General features: G+C 34.4%; 3 protein-coding genes across 5 annotated transcripts; 1 reads left to right on the top strand and 2 right to left on the bottom strand.

The window, feature by feature from the left end:
• Positions 1 to 292: 292 nt before the first annotated feature.
• Positions 293 to 1,463, bottom strand: LOC111781020. Its single transcript, XM_023661418.1, has one exon. It carries the CDS (start codon positions 1,439 to 1,441, stop codon positions 350 to 352), a length of 1,092 nt encoding a protein of 363 aa, XP_023517186.1. The 5' UTR covers positions 1,442 to 1,463; the 3' UTR covers positions 293 to 349.
• A 550-nt stretch (positions 1,464 to 2,013) lies between these two features.
• On the top strand, positions 2,014 to 8,693 carry LOC111778088 (nicotinate-nucleotide pyrophosphorylase [carboxylating], chloroplastic). Its single transcript, XM_023657735.1, has 12 exons — positions 2,014 to 2,254; positions 2,341 to 2,492; positions 3,731 to 3,873; positions 4,180 to 4,313; positions 4,413 to 4,476; positions 4,617 to 4,699; positions 4,878 to 4,961; positions 5,044 to 5,196; positions 5,622 to 5,798; positions 6,305 to 6,372; positions 7,437 to 7,554; positions 8,327 to 8,693. Exons 2-11 carry the CDS (start codon positions 2,362 to 2,364, stop codon positions 7,531 to 7,533), a joined length of 1,134 nt encoding a protein of 377 aa, XP_023513503.1. The 5' UTR covers positions 2,014 to 2,254; positions 2,341 to 2,361; the 3' UTR covers positions 7,534 to 7,554; positions 8,327 to 8,693.
• LOC111778095 lies at positions 6,379 to 12,507 on the bottom strand. 3 transcript variants are annotated; one of them, XM_023657743.1, is made up of 3 exons: positions 11,304 to 12,507; positions 7,018 to 7,020; positions 6,379 to 6,808 (listed from the first exon to the last, which is right to left on the bottom strand). In XM_023657743.1, exons 1-3 carry the CDS (start codon positions 11,462 to 11,464, stop codon positions 6,586 to 6,588), a joined length of 387 nt encoding a protein of 128 aa, XP_023513511.1. In that variant the 5' UTR covers positions 11,465 to 12,507; the 3' UTR covers positions 6,379 to 6,585. The 3 variants fall into 3 exon arrangements, 1 of the variants encoding a protein (XP_023513511.1); XR_002812488.1 differs by lacking the exon at positions 7,018 to 7,020 and having other exon boundaries at positions 6,379 to 7,017; XR_002812487.1 differs by lacking the exon at positions 11,304 to 12,507 and adding an exon at positions 7,162 to 7,430 and having other exon boundaries at positions 6,379 to 7,020.
• Positions 12,508 to 15,961: the final 3,454 nt, after the last annotated feature.

Raw genomic sequence — 15,961 nt, 5'->3', positions numbered from 1 at the left:
TTAGAATCTCATCTTTATAATAAAGGGGCGTGACTCAGTGCATGTCAACAAATAAATTTCAATCGTTAGTAAGGATAATTAGAAACCCTTAGAGTTCATAAATATGGCTCTCAATCACTACTAGAGACAGTTAGGAATCCTCTGGAGTCTCATCATAGTATTATAATTGTGAGATCCTACATCGGTTTTAAAAATATTGAGGGGGAAGCCCAAAAAAAAAAAACTTAAAGAGAACGATACCGGGTAGCGGTGGACTTGGGGCCTTACGATTATAATGAAACGCACGTAATCGTGATATCAAATTGATATTATTGATAGATTGGATAAATAAAAAGTTTATGATAATAAATCAATTAATCTTCTTATCCATGTTCCCAATGAGTTGTTTCATCTGAAATCTCCAAAAGAAGAAATAAGCCAAACCGAACCCGACCAATACATAAACCCAAACCCATTCGTCTTCACTCTCTTTGGGAGACCTCATTTCCTCAATCCCGAACCGCTCCCTTCCTAAATTACCATTTAACCCCTCATTCACGTAACCATTCAACACGTACACCCTCCCCTCATTCCCCACTGTCACGCCTGTAGCGAACTTCTCTTCATCGAGGTCAATTTCGTCATAAACCACCCCCTCACCCCAACTGTCCTCGCTCTTCAGGAACCAAAGCTTTCTGTAACTCACCACCAAAACGACGCCGTCTCTCCTCGCCGCTATCCCGTCCGCCCCTTTCAGATCTTTGTTCAGCAAAACCAGCCTCGCCGTTCCGTCGTCTGCGTCCACTTTGTACATCTTTCCGGTGTTTGATTGCACCACCAGAAGATATCCTTTGCTCACGTAAACCGCGCCGTTTAGCCCTGAGGATGAATAGACTTCGTTGGGGGTTGCGGGATGGGAACTGTAACTCGTTGATTTCGAGAAGACTGTGGCCGATCCGTCTATGTTTACCTTCCAGATGAAGTTTCCGGCGGAGTTTGTGATGAAGGCGTTGCCCTTGAAGTCGGCCGCGACGGCGTTTGCGACAGGGCGGTGACTGGAGGTTCCATCGGATGGGAGAGGAGTGAGGGAGATGCGGCGGCGAGATCGCAGATCGTAGGCAGCGAGGGCGTTGAATTCCGGAAGTGGAGGGGCAGCATGGACGGCTGCGAGGAGGCGGTTGTTGACGGAATCGATGGCGAGACCTAAGATCGAGACGTTTTCGGGGAGGTCAGGATCGTGGATTAGGGTTTCGGCGACGCCGGCGTCAGAGACGGAGACGAGAGTGCGGTGGTGGAGTGAGCCGACGACGAAATGCTGCGCGGATGCGTCCCATACGATGCCCTCTGGATACAGATTTGGGGATCGGAAATCGATAAGGTGGGGCTTTCGAGCTAGGGTTTGGGAGAGGAACAATTGGAAGAGGATGAAGAGGAGAATTAGAGAGCAATTACTCGGCGCCATGGGAGCGATTGGAGAGGACTTACGATGGATTAACGATTAGTGGAATGAATTTATATGTCAGGAAGCAGATGATGAACAGATTCCTTGAAGAACCAAGACAATTGGACTGGATTTCTTGTCAAAGGGGTTTCTTTTCTTTAACTTCTCAAAAATTTAACATTTTTAATTCTTTTTTTGTTCGATTTAGATGATGAAGAGTTAAAAAAAACAAGTGATCATTCGACATTGTCAACGAAAAACACGATCGTAATTGATTGTATATGAACTAAGATGATAGACTTCTACCAATTCTCTCCTTCTACCGATTTACCTTCTCCAAAGTTTACTCGATGCACATTGTCGTTGTCAACCACGCATCATCGTTGTTGGTGTTCTACATAATTAATAAAATTAGATTATTAATGATAATTTTATATCATAATCAAATGATTATATTCATTAGATCTTGAAATTTTAAAGACTAAAAAGCTCAAATTTTGATGATAAAATTAAAATATTCACTAAAATTTTCAAAATTTGATATTAATTTTAAAATGTATTTAATATTTTATTAAATTTGTAGAAAATAAAATTTCAATTTGTGTCCTCTCCGCCAATCATTTCTGTAGCCGACTTTCCCTGAAGAACTTTATCGAGAGAAGAAAAAACAAGCAGCGTTCTTCCTTATACATCGCTTCTTCATTCTCAATTAGCGTTCTTCCTTATACATCGCTTCTTCATTCTCAATTTTGTTGCTATCTCTCATACACAGGCAATAGAATCGTGAGTTTCAGGCATTTCCAGACTGGGAATTACACATACACCGCCGCCAAGGTGAGTTTCTCTTCACTTTCTCGCTTTCGCCCTCCTCTAGGTATTTGAAAATTTTCACTTATCGCAATTCCACTTTATCTGCACAGTCGAATTAGTCTTTTGGGTAGATGCATATACTGAATCTGTATAGACCCTCTTTCGGGCATATCTGGCAATGCTGTGGACATAGCGATTTGCGGGGCTGTTCTAGAGGGTTAACACATATCTCAATCTCTACTGCTCACGGCTTGGTTCCCAGGTATTTGCATGGTTTCCTAGGTCCTCATGTAATGTTGCAAAAGAAAACGAAGAATTTAAGACTATGAATGGGGAATTGAATGCATGTTGAGTGCCTTTCTGTAATGAATATAATGAGAAATCAAGGACAAGTTGCTAACAAGTAATGATAACTTCTGGGTACAAAGAAAATGTTAGGAACTAAAGCAAAGTTTGCCTTCTGTTTGGGTTGATTGCTATTTAGATTGGATGATATTAACATGTGAACTAATGCGTTTTTTGGACGTTGGAATCTCATGATTTGTAACAGCCCAAACCCACCGCTAACAGATATTGTCATCTTTATGTTTTTCTTTTCGGGCTTCCTCTCAAGATTTTTAAAACGTGTTTGTTGGGGAGAGGTTTCCACCCCCTTATAAAGAATGCTTCGTTTCCCTTTCCAACTGATGTGAAATCTCACAATCCACCTCCCTTTGGGGCCTAGTGTTCTTGCTGGCACTCGTTCCCTTCATTAATCGATGTGGGACCCCCTAATCCACCCTCCTTCGGGGCCCAGCGTCCTTGCTAGCACATTGCCTCATGTCCACCCCCTTCGGGGCTCAGTCTCCTCTCTGGCACATTGCCCGGTGTCTAGCTCCGATACCATTTATAACAGCTCAATCTCACCGCTAGTAGATATTGTCCTCTTTGGGCTTTCCCTTTCGGGCTTCCCTTCAAGGTTTTTAAAACGTATCTACTAGGGAGAGGTTTCCACACCCGTATAAAGAATGCTTCGTATCCCTCTCCAACCAACGTGGGATCCCACATGATTACTAGTTGATAATTATAATATTTCATAGATCTCAAAATGGTAATCATTGAAATGTGTTAGACTTCAATGTCAATTACAGTTCATGTTCTATGAGACATTGGTCCAACTTATGATCCACTTTTTAGTGCCATCTTGTTCGTAATGATATAATGACACATTAAAAGAGTAAGAACCTTTTAATTTGGCAACTTTTAGTTGATTTTATATCTTAAATATGTCCAACTTCCATATCTCAGGCATTAAAAGAGTTCATCAAACTTGTGATCCCCTTTTAGTACCATCTTGTTCATAAAGGCATAATAAAACACTTGATGACAAGAAAACTTGACGCCCTGTAAAATTTTCATGTACTGGTTCTTTCATTTTAATGTAGAGCTCGTCTGTTTGTGCTGTAAAGATTTATGGTGACTTGTTAGCTTTCCCCTTTGTTAATGACTCAACAACTTCAGGAAACTTACGGCAATGTCTGCATCTGTGTCAAAAGATTCTGGAATATCAGTTGCATCAGTAGCAATCCAGCCTCCATCTCACCCTACCTATGATTTGCGAGGCGTTATCAAGTTAGCCCTTGCTGAAGATTCTGCTAATTTTGGTATAATAGATATTACTTTTTAATTTTCCATGGTGATTTCTGGGTTTACCTCCCCATTCATTATGATCTTTTTCTTTTTTAAAAGAGGAATTAGTTGCTGAAATTTTCATTTGCCAAATAATATTTAGCATAGTTTTTGCTTCCTAGGTATGCTTTCGATCTTAAGTCTTATTTCGTTGAACAAGAAATTTATAGATGCATTCAAATCATCAATGTAATTATATTTTCGCCTCGAATCTACTTGGGTTAAGTCTGTTTTTCCACCTAAGTGAAACTGCTGTGATAGTACCCCTAACACAATTGTAGGTGATGTAACATCTCTGGCCACCATCCCCTCTGACATGGTAGTGGATGCTTTCTTCTTGGCCAAAGAGGACGGCATTGTTGCTGGCATTGCTCTTGCAAACATGGTATTCCAGGAGGTTGATCCTTCAATTAAGGTAATGTTGATGTTCTCTCTCATCCCTCCCTCCCCCTCTTCCTTTTGATTCTTATCGAGTTATTTATGAGATGGACGTGTTCCCGTTGATCCTAATCAGGTAGAATGGTCTCAGAAGGATGGAGATTATATTCATAAAGGACTACAATTTGGAAAAGTTTCTGGTAAGAACTGAAAATCTCTAGGAAGCTTAACAAAACTCCGTGTCGAGCATAGTGTTGGTATGGGATACTCCAAACACGTGATGCAGACATGGAAATAAACTTCCTAAACTTCCTAAACTTCCTAAATTTTTTATATGCAGGGCAAGCACAAAGCATCCTTGTAGCTGAAAGGGTGGCACTAAATTTTATGCAGAGAATGAGTGGAATTGCAACATTAACTAAGGTTCGTTTGTTTCCCTTATGATGCAATCAATAAGTAGTTTGATAGTATCAATTTCTTCCACATAGTGTATAAATATAGGGACACAATGGGGTGAGATAGCCAATGGATTTTATGTTATTTTGCCTTTTTTCTTGTTTTAGTGAGTATTAACAAGTCCATGGCATCGAGGATTTTGCAGGCAATGGCAGATGCTGCTGCCCCTGCACGCATTCTGGAAACGAGAAAAACTGCTCCAGGTTTACGTTTGGTGGATAAGTGGGCGGTGTATATCACTTCCTTGGTTCTACTTTTACAGAAACTTTTTTGGCATTCTACACTTAAATTCTTTATTGATGTTCTTACAGGTATTGATTGGTGGAGGCCAAAATCACAGGATGGGTTTATTTGATATGGTGTTGATAAAAGATAATCATATATCAGCAGCTGGAGGCATCTCAAATGCCATTAACTCTGTTGACTTGTATCTGCAACAAAGAAATCTTAAAATGAACGTCGAGGTACTTTCCCGAATCCTAACGTTTTTTTAATAAGTTTAAAATTGTTTTTCTAGTTATTCTGAATCCTTTTTGTTTGTTTTTATATTGTAATATCTATAGATATTAAAATTCTATGGGTTTCCTAGTAATTAGATGTTATAGGGTTAGAAAATTGTCTCGTAAGATAAGTCAAGGTACGTGCACAGAACATTTATGGATATTAAAAAAATGTGTGGGCGCTTGTGTGTATGCGCTTGTAACTCCGATTTTGTTTAAATTAAATTATAATGATATATATTACAACTTGTTTACACCTAAGTTTTATTGTTTCTTAAATGTTTAAGGATTTCTTCTTGATATGTTTCAACATGCTAATTTTTGTTTTTATATTGCTTACTTTTAGATGGAACTGAATTTTTCTTGGTTATATTTTAATCAATTTCCAGGTTGAGACCAGGACACTTGAGGAAGTTCATGAGGTACTGCACTATGCTACCCAAAACAAGACATCCTTAACTAGGATGATGTTGGATAATATGGTCGTTCCACTCCCAAGTGGCGATGTTGATGTGTCCATGCTTAAGGAGGCTGTAGACATCATCAATGGGAGATTTGAGACCGAGGTACGTACTGTTTAATACCAGCACATTTCGCCGTGTCGGGAACTTGAACTCTATTGATGACCTTTAAGTTCTGCATATAGATCAATTTTTTTACTTAGGATAACTAATACATTGAGTTATAATGAGTTTTGCCCTTTTGAAGCGCGACCATTTGGCTCACATAGCGTTTAAGTTTGATAGATATTTGATAATGTGATACTCAACACTTAACACACCATATGCTAGAAGAGTGTCTGGTTTATAATTTGATTGCATGAACACATTATTTATGAAACGATGGACAAAAATGAAGAATTTTCGATGAAATACATTGGATTATTCTTCTTAAAACACATATTTTTATGTATGTAATACGTATTTGATTTAAGATTATTCTTCTTTACTCGTTTTTAGGTTGAATTTGCATTTAGGAGGATGTCCTATCCTGTAATATAAATGCTTTGTAGTTATTTATTTATTTATATAACGTTATATCAGATTTTGATTCGCCTATTCTCTGGTGGTAGGCTTCAGGAAATGTTACTCTGCAGACCATACAGAAAATTGGACAAACTGGGGTTACTTACATATCCAGGTATAATACACAGATTGTAATATTTTATCAGCAAGCTTCCAGCTTTTCTTTAATCAAAGTGTATATATATATATATAGTTTCAATGCTATTACTTCTCTTAAAAGTCTCTAGTGTCATCAAGAAAGCTTTAAAAGATTTGTTGACAGCCTGATACTGACTCAAAAGAGTCCCAGAAAAGCACCTGAGAGCTAGGAGTTACTGTATTATCCCAGCTATATTTTCTGACACATTATGGCCTTTTGAGGAAATATTTCTTGATTGCCCTGTATTCCATATATTGAAGTCGTATTTCCTTCGCAATATCCTCGCATTAGTTTACTCCTAGCATTTACTGTTGGCCTAGCAGTAGAATCCTTGAACTCACCTTCACTTGTTCCCTTCAAGGTGAAGGTGCCATATTGCCCTGCTGTCTTCTGTAAATTTGGCTCCAACCAGCTTAAAACAAAACAGTGCCTCTTAGATTTGATGGGTAACGCGACATAGATATTGATACATCAAATCATAGAGAAATCTTTGATTTAGTTATTCGAGCAGTTTAGTCAAGGCTCAAGCTGAGTCTAGTGAGGATATTGCTTTCTGCCAGTTATGCTAAAATATATGCTCCATGTAACACAGCAAGCAAAAGTAGTCGGGGAAAAGCTAACCTGCTGGAATACCATTCAAACAAAAGAAACAATGTCCGAGTCAAAATATACTCTCAAGGAAACACGTTAAGAAACTCTCATTTCTATTCATAAAAGATGAAGCCAAGGAGAAAATGATTCTAAAACAGTGAAAACTTTGAAAACCTCCACTCAAGTAAGAAGAGAGCTCTTTTATTTTGCAGCCTCATGCATATGATTCCATCTCATCTCATATTCTCATCAGTAAAATTGACGTTATTGTACGTGGATGCCATGTTTGTGCTATTATGTCTTTTCTTTATTGCAAGGGGAGAACCATTTCTTGACCAAATCCTAGTGGAAGTGGGGATCAAGCTATAGAAACTAGGGGGCTTTTTTTTTCTTCTTTTTTTGCTATCTTTTGAGATAATATTTTATGACTTCATCTTTAATCTTTGCAGTGGTGCGCTGACACATTCTGTGAAAGCACTTGATATCTCTCTCAAGATAGACACAGAGTTGGCCCTTCAAGTTGGAAGGCGTACAAAACGAGCCTGATTCTAAAACCCCACGTATCTGGTAATGTTTATCCTTTAACGTTTTATTTTTGGGAATAATTCAATTTTAACCCTAATTTTTCCATTTCATCAAATTATGCCTAGACTTGGTTAAATGATGCAATTTCTATCATCTATTCAAATCTTGTTAATTCATCTACTAATTTTAACAAATGTGGGGTGTTTAGATTTAAACACTTGAGTCATGTTGATCCTAACCACGTTGGATATTTGTAGCTTCTTATTTAGTGTTAGTTCTGTCAAGTTTATTTACTGGACGAGTAAGATATCTGGTTGAAGCCGTAGCTTAAGTTTTGTGTACTTTTGTTCAAGATGAACTCTGGATATTTTAGTTTTATCGTTATTTTTCTAAACTATTTACTAAAAACCTAACATAGATACTTTGTTTCTTTGATGAATAAGGTATCTATATAGGCAGATCCTTGTGGTCACTTGCAGTAGTCTAAGTTTTGGATTTTAGAACAGATTTAGAGTTTTGTTGAATGATTTATGAAAAGTTTAGGGCAATAACTCCAAAAAAAAAAAAGAAAAAGAAAAAAACAGAAAAGTGTTCCAAGTTTATAGACAAACATAATATTTGGAACACAGAAACACATATTAAATGGAAATTTGGTATAATTAATTGTAAATGGAAGTAGGTGAGTTTTGTAATTCAGTGTTTCTTGGAAGTTGCTTGTGGAAGTTATGAATTGTCCAAATCTTATGGTTGCGTGTAGTGTATGGCTGTGTTAGTCTTTAACGTATTTCTTTTGTTCTCTCTCACTTTCTTGCAGGGACCAGGCGAGAGATGAGAGGCCTTTGCCGTGGTGGCTTACATCCACTTTATTATTACCCGTGAATCACTCATTTCTTTGACGCCAAACAATAAATAAAAAGTGGGTGCTTTAGTTTTTAGTCCTTAGAGGTAGTTTTTCTTTCTACAGAACCCCCCTCCCCTTCCTTGTAGCTGTAGCAGCCAACCTGAAACTTTTATCATCCTATCTATTATTTATTTCCTTTACTTTTTTTGCACTTTTAATGCTTTTCTCTCTATTATCTTTCCCAAAATGTTAGAAGGGGTTGAGACACGAGTGTCTCATGCTTTTGTGTACAATGCTTGACCCTAATTTTTATACGAATGCCATGCTGACTCCCATTTTCTAGGCTTTCTTTTGCACGAGGGCTGCTTGTAAAAATCAAAAATTACAAATTTAATCCTATAATTTACTTTGTCCTTTTAGCAATGCTAGGCTCAATGATGCCATACTAAACTTATTGGACATAATGCGGAACAAATTGAATGAGGGTATATTATGCATATTATATTTTGATTGAATGTACCTCCGTCGTCATTGTATCAAACTGATTAGTACTTGTCCCATCAATACTATTATATAAACCAAAGAATTAACTTGTCCTAGAAATAGGAAGAAAGTGGGAAGAGATTTCTCCCTAACGGGCTCGTTAACAAAAACTATATTCCTGCTCAAATTTCCATTCCACATCATTTTTTATAATTATAATTATGAAACGACTCTCTAAAGTACGCTCACTTGTTTTACTGAAATTATCATAACACCAACCATGAGAAGTGTCCAAGTATAATAAAAGTAAGATACAAATATATATAAATACCGAAAAAAGATTATGTTATAATATTGGAAGTAGAAATTATTCATTTTCAAATGAATAATTTAAATATATATATTAAAAATCTCCAACAAAACCCAATTTCCTCGATTCCTGGTATTGTTTGTGGGCACGTTTAATTTACAAAATTTAAACTCATGGTTTCTATAGTATAGAGAGAGGATGATGAAATGAAGGTGAAAGCATAGTTGCTGTTGTAAGATTGTCGTGTAAGGGAGGTGCCAACCCAACACAACCAACCAACCAACCAAATGCTGCTTTATTATTATGCATCAGCTCAGAAACAGAGCATGTTATTTTATTCCATTCTCTGTCGGCGTTCTCCATTTATTCCTTTCCAATTACCCAAAAAACAACCCTCCATTCTTAGGGTTCCCCAAGTTATTCCCACTCATGTACTCCACCTCACATTCTCCACCCATCAACGGCCCAGATTCTTTGGAGATATTTTTCCATGATATATTATAGCTTCTTTCACATTATTCTTTGATGGTTCTTTTGTGGGAACAGAGAGAGGTATAGTATAAAAATATTGGATGCTCTTTTCCCATTCTTATTCTCTGAGGCAAAGGCTTCTCAAACAAAATCCTCTCTGTTTGGCTATATTATGACTTGTAAGGTTCTATTTTTCCCTGTTCTTGGCTATCAACTTCCCTTATTCCACAGGTTCATATTCCCCCTTTCCTTTCCTTTCCTTTCCTTTCCTTTCCTTTCCTTTCATGCAAGAGTTTGGATGCATGACCTCCAGATTCGATTTGATGCTATATTAAATCAATCACTAAACTTTAAAAAAGTGTGTATGATAACGAGTTATTATATCGATACAGTTTCACAAAGTAAGAAGTGGTCGGATCCCATAAAACACAAAAATCCATATTGATTAGAGGCTTATAAACTTTCCTCCATCAATAATAAAGGCAACTTTTTCCTAACCACAGTGATCAGAAGGATAAGGTTTAGACCACTCTGTTTAGGCTTAGAGCCAAAATAAAGCTACATCTATCTTCGTAATTGGTAATAAAAAGGGCACCACTTAACAAAGAAACTTATGGCAAGTGGGGAGTATGCCAAGTCATGTCATTTGGGGTTTTCTAGCCGACCAAGCCCCAGAACTCATGAATTTATTGGCCTGCCCCTTTTTTCCTCTAAGATATCATTATGATGAAGCCAAATTACTCCTAAAGTTTATTTGACAATGTTGGAAGATGCCTTTCCTAGATGACAACTTTTTAGTTTAGAGGCTAATTTTGTTCCAAAGTTTTGATCTGATCCAAACCTCATCCCACATCGGTTTACATTTGTAAAAAGAACACTTAAAAACCTATTTTTTAGAGCCTATGGTTATATGTGAGTAAGCTATTATTACTTTTTATTAAGATACTTATAATTTACTCTAGCAACAAAAAAACAAAAAAAAAACAAAAAAAAAAAAAAAACAAAAAAAAAACAAAAAATTGAAGTATTTAAGATGAGTAGCATTTCCACGTGAAACACTTTTTTCATATTAATTAATTGCTTCATTTAAAAGCATCTAAAATGCTCTTTAAGAATTTTCCTTTTTGATGATGCGACCAAACATCACGAAGATTTTAAAAAGTAATTTTAATTAGTAAATAAAAAAGAAAATTGTTTCTCATCATTATAAATAAAGAAATAAGAAAAACCCCATAAATAGTCAAAACACGAGAAAAAGTATGTTTAATACAAAATCAGAACCACATGAAGAAAAACAATATGTGGGTATCCAAATTTGCAAAATCCACTTGAAACAAATTAAATAGCTCAAATATATTTATATAAAAGAAAAAAAAAGTCTAAAAATGATAGGGTCATGGTATGAACTATGTAAAATGGGCCCTAGTGGTTGCCATCCTCATTTTCCAGACAAAGACAGTCCAAATCATATATTGACTTTAGCTACCATATATATATATATATGTATATGTATATGTATATGTCATATGGAAGGGAATCTAACATAAACAAATAAAGAGGGCAAAGGATCATAAATGGTGGGATCAGATTAGCCCTAATTTGACAAATAATTCACAATTAAAAGAATGAAACATGCACAGTTCAGAATACAAATTCCCCATAAAAAAGCAGTGATTCAAAACATACCCTTCGCTTATCATGTGGAGATGAGTCAGGCATGATGAATAATCCGCCCATGGGCGGCGCTGGCAGTACGCCTCTTTCACCCTGTCCGCCCAACCGATGCCATTGGCGTGTCTAAATGACGCAAACATTTTCACAAACACTTGGCGTGCGTTTTGGACCATTCGCTTTGCCCACTCATCTTCCTTTATAAAAAAAACAGAAAAAACCCATTGAGAATCAAATCCAAACGCTGTATGTAATTTAAAACTAATGAATCGATTTGCTGCTGAAAAACGCCAAGAAGATAACGCAATTATGTTGAAATTGAATAATGTTTATTTGAAAAGAAAGAGGAGAAGGGCTTATCTTTCGGCGGAGCTTGTCAGCACATACGTCTCTCTCTCAGGACGTTGTTGTCTCACCAAACAAAACTGTCGCCATTGTCTTCCCTCTCGCCTCTTCTCTTTTCATTTCCATCTCACATTCTCAACACACCCTTTTCTTTTTTTGGGCTTTTATTTTCAGTTATCCAATTTTAATTCATCTATTTTCAATAAATGCATACCACGATAGATACCCAATTATTCTAGCCGAAGCAAAGTAAGATCAATCGCACTCACACAACCACAAACAAAAATTAAACAAAGAGACTTAGCCGGAGAGAAAAAATTCTCCTACGTCCACCGTGATAGCCAATCACTATAATTGAAGTGTTTATAATGTGTATCTCTCACACTCTCATGCTACAAAAATTTTCAACAAAGTTCCGTTAGGCAAATACTAAATGACAATAACTTCATACCTAAACCCAAATATCATTAGCCAAATACAAAATAGCAATGACTCCACGCCTCAAAATAATTACAAGCCATTTATATAAGCATATTAATACTATTTCTCATTTATGAATCAAAATAATTCATGTACTCATGTGAGAATATGAACTAAAATAATCAAAATAAATGAGACTATGACAACTTACAACCATTCTTGCATCAAACTTGCTCGAATGTTGGCTCAAACTTCACGTTTGGCGCAAAGAATCGGCTCCATCGCGATTGTTTTGGTTTAGGGCTCATTCTTCCTTGCATATTCCAATTCCATCGCAATCATTCAATTTCGTTGTAGTTGTTTTCATTTTGCTTCACCATCTCCCGTCGATTTTCACCGCCATCGATCTCGCGCCACACCCATCCAGAAGGAGCTGTCGCCGCTCGCCGCTCGCCGCTCGCCACGACCGAGGAAGAAGGATAACTACCGGAATTCAGTTAACCACTTGTAATGACCCCACTTTTTTACACACGTATTAGTTGAAGCCATCCTGCTAACCATTTTATCATTTAAAAATAATTATTAAAAAAAAAAAAAAAAAAAAAATCCCCAAAAAAATTTACAAGTCTTTTGTTTTTTCTTAATTTTTTTTTTTGTTCAGAATTTCCAATTTCTTGTATTTTAATCTTAAATTAACCATCGTGTAAAATTACTCAAATACCTCTCAACTCAATTTCCCTTTTTCTTTTTTCATTACTTGTTTTCTTTTCTTTTAATTATTTGTTTTGTTGGCTTTTGACAAATACGAAAATGCCCTTATGTCCATTTCTGTAATTCCATAAAACATGTTTGGAAAGTAAAAAAAAAACGTTAAAAATACAATTCATTCACATCGCCATAATTCTAGATGACATTATTAAATAATCAAACAAATAAAACAAAATCAACTTTATGATAAAGTAAATTATTAAATCCTTATTTATAAATTAAAATAAAATATGTAATTTTATATATTACAATTATACCATTTAAATTTTATTTCAAACCTATTGATACAATTAGGCTATAGGATTTATGTAAAGTAAATTTGGTTTCTGAGAATATTTTTAAAATAAAATTTTTAAGAAAATCATATTATTCTAATTAAAAGATTACCTGAATTATTTTGACCTAAAAGANATCTCACATTCTCAACACACCCTTTTCTTTTTTTGGGCTTTTATTTTCAGTTATCCAATTTTAATTCATCTATTTTCAATAAATGCATACCACGATAGATACCCAATTATTCTAGCCGAAGCAAAGTAAGATCAATCGCACTCACACAACCACAAACAAAAATTAAACAAAGAGACTTAGCCGGAGAGAAAAAATTCTCCTACGTCCACCGTGATAGCCAATCACTATAATTGAAGTGTTTATAATGTGTATCTCTCACACTCTCATGCTACAAAAATTTTCAACAAAGTTCCGTTAGGCAAATACTAAATGACAATAACTTCATACCTAAACCCAAATATCATTAGCCAAATACAAAATAGCAATGACTCCACGCCTCAAAATAATTACAAGCCATTTATATAAGCATATTAATACTATTTCTCATTTATGAATCAAAATAATTCATGTACTCATGTGAGAATATGAACTAAAATAATCAAAATAAATGAGACTATGACAACTTACAACCATTCTTGCATCAAACTTGCTCGAATGTTGGCTCAAACTTCACGTTTGGCGCAAAGAATCGGCTCCATCGCGATTGTTTTGGTTTAGGGCTCATTCTTCCTTGCATATTCCAATTCCATCGCAATCATTCAATTTCGTTGTAGTTGTTTTCATTTTGCTTCACCATCTCCCGTCGATTTTCACCGCCATCGATCTCGCGCCACACCCATCCAGAAGGAGCTGTCGCCGCTCGCCGCTCGCCGCTCGCCACGACCGAGGAAGAAGGATAACTACCGGAATTCAGTTAACCACTTGTAATGACCCCACTTTTTTACACACGTATTAGTTGAAGCCATCCTGCTAACCATTTTATCATTTAAAAATAATTATTAAAAAAAAAAAAAAAAAAAAAATCCCCAAAAAAATTTACAAGTCTTTTGTTTTTTCTTAATTTTTTTTTTTGTTCAGAATTTCCAATTTCTTGTATTTTAATCTTAAATTAACCATCGTGTAAAATTACTCAAATACCTCTCAACTCAATTTCCCTTTTTCTTTTTTCATTACTTGTTTTCTTTTCTTTTAATTATTTGTTTTGTTGGCTTTTGACAAATACGAAAATGCCCTTATGTCCATTTCTGTAATTCCATAAAACATGTTTGGAAAGTAAAAAAAAAACGTTAAAAATACAATTCATTCACATCGCCATAATTCTAGATGACATTATTAAATAATCAAACAAATAAAACAAAATCAACTTTATGATAAAGTAAATTATTAAATCCTTATTTATAAATTAAAATAAAATATGTAATTTTATATATTACAATTATACCATTTAAATTTTATTTCAAACCTATTGATACAATTAGGCTATAGGATTTATGTAAAGTAAATTTGGTTTCTGAGAATATTTTTAAAATAAAATTTTTAAGAAAATCATATTATTCTAATTAAAAGATTACCTGAATTATTTTGACCTAAAAGAAAATTCATTAGGCAAAATTATACGGACTAATCCATATGAAAATATCTAAAATATTTGATATTTTGATTTGAACTTTTGGTTCCACGTCTATGTCTAACTTTTTTTTTCTTATTTTAAATAATTAAATAAAATTATTAATTACGGGTCGCATTGATATGGTAGTGTATGCATATTATTAAATTAATAAAATAATTATTATTCTATAATTTTATCCCCACCTCTCAAATTAAGAGCTGTAATTATACTTNTTAAAAAAAAAAAAAAAAAAAAAATCCCCAAAAAAATTTACAAGTCTTTTGTTTTTTCTTAATTTTTTTTTTTGTTCAGAATTTCCAATTTCTTGTATTTTAATCTTAAATTAACCATCGTGTAAAATTACTCAAATACCTCTCAACTCAATTTCCCTTTTTCTTTTTTCATTACTTGTTTTCTTTTCTTTTAATTATTTGTTTTGTTGGCTTTTGACAAATACGAAAATGCCCTTATGTCCATTTCTGTAATTCCATAAAACATGTTTGGAAAGTAAAAAAAAAACGTTAAAAATACAATTCATTCACATCGCCATAATTCTAGATGACATTATTAAATAATCAAACAAATAAAACAAAATCAACTTTATGATAAAGTAAATTATTAAATCCTTATTTATAAATTAAAATAAAATATGTAATTTTATATATTACAATTATACCATTTAAATTTTATTTCAAACCTATTGATACAATTAGGCTATAGGATTTATGTAAAGTAAATTTGGTTTCTGAGAATATTTTTAAAATAAAATTTTTAAGAAAATCATATTATTCTAATTAAAAGATTACCTGAATTATTTTGACCTAAAAGAAAATTCATTAGGCAAAATTATACGGACTAATCCATATGAAAATATCTAAAATATTTGATATTTTGATTTGAACTTTTGGTTCCACGTCTATGTCTAACTTTTTTTTTCTTATTTTAAATAATTAAATAAAATTATTAATTACGGGTCGCATTGATATGGTAGTGTATGCATATTATTAAATTAATAAAATAATTATTATTCTATAATTTTATCCCCACCTCTCAAATTAAGAGCTGTAATTATACTTTGGAATTCTAAAATTGGATCCATTATTTTCTATAAATACAAAAATAATAATAATAAATAAATAAATAAATTGAATAATTCCTCTGCCTTTGCTTTCTTTTCAAGAAATAAACCATCAAATCACCCACCCCAAGAGGTTTATATTTATGAATTAAGAAATATAAT

Source organism: Cucurbita pepo, chromosome LG01 (assembly GCF_002806865.2).
Source record: "Cucurbita pepo subsp. pepo cultivar mu-cu-16 chromosome LG01, ASM280686v2, whole genome shotgun sequence".
In the NCBI taxonomy this organism is placed as follows: domain Eukaryota; kingdom Viridiplantae; phylum Streptophyta; class Magnoliopsida; order Cucurbitales; family Cucurbitaceae; genus Cucurbita; species Cucurbita pepo.
Note: the sequence above shows the minus strand (reverse complement) of the source record. Positions and strands in the feature narration are given on the sequence as shown.

Bases quoted from the DNA above. Each gene is read 5' to 3' on its own strand.
- LOC111781020 (XM_023661418.1), bottom strand. From the start codon at position 1,441: ATGGCGCCGAGTAATTGCTCTCTAATTCTCCTCTTCATCCTCTTCCAA.
- LOC111778088 (XM_023657735.1), top strand. From the start codon at position 2,362: ATGCATATACTGAATCTGTATAGACCCTCTTTCGGGCATATCTGGCAA. The intron at 2,493-3,730 runs GTATTTGCATGG...CAACAACTTCAG, and splicing joins GCTCACGGCTTGGTTCCCAG to GAAACTTACGGCAATGTCTG. The intron at 4,700-4,877 runs GTTCGTTTGTTT...AGGATTTTGCAG, and splicing joins GAATTGCAACATTAACTAAG to GCAATGGCAGATGCTGCTGC.
- LOC111778095 (XM_023657743.1), bottom strand. From the start codon at position 11,464: ATGGTCCAAAACGCACGCCAAGTGTTTGTGAAAATGTTTGCGTCATTT.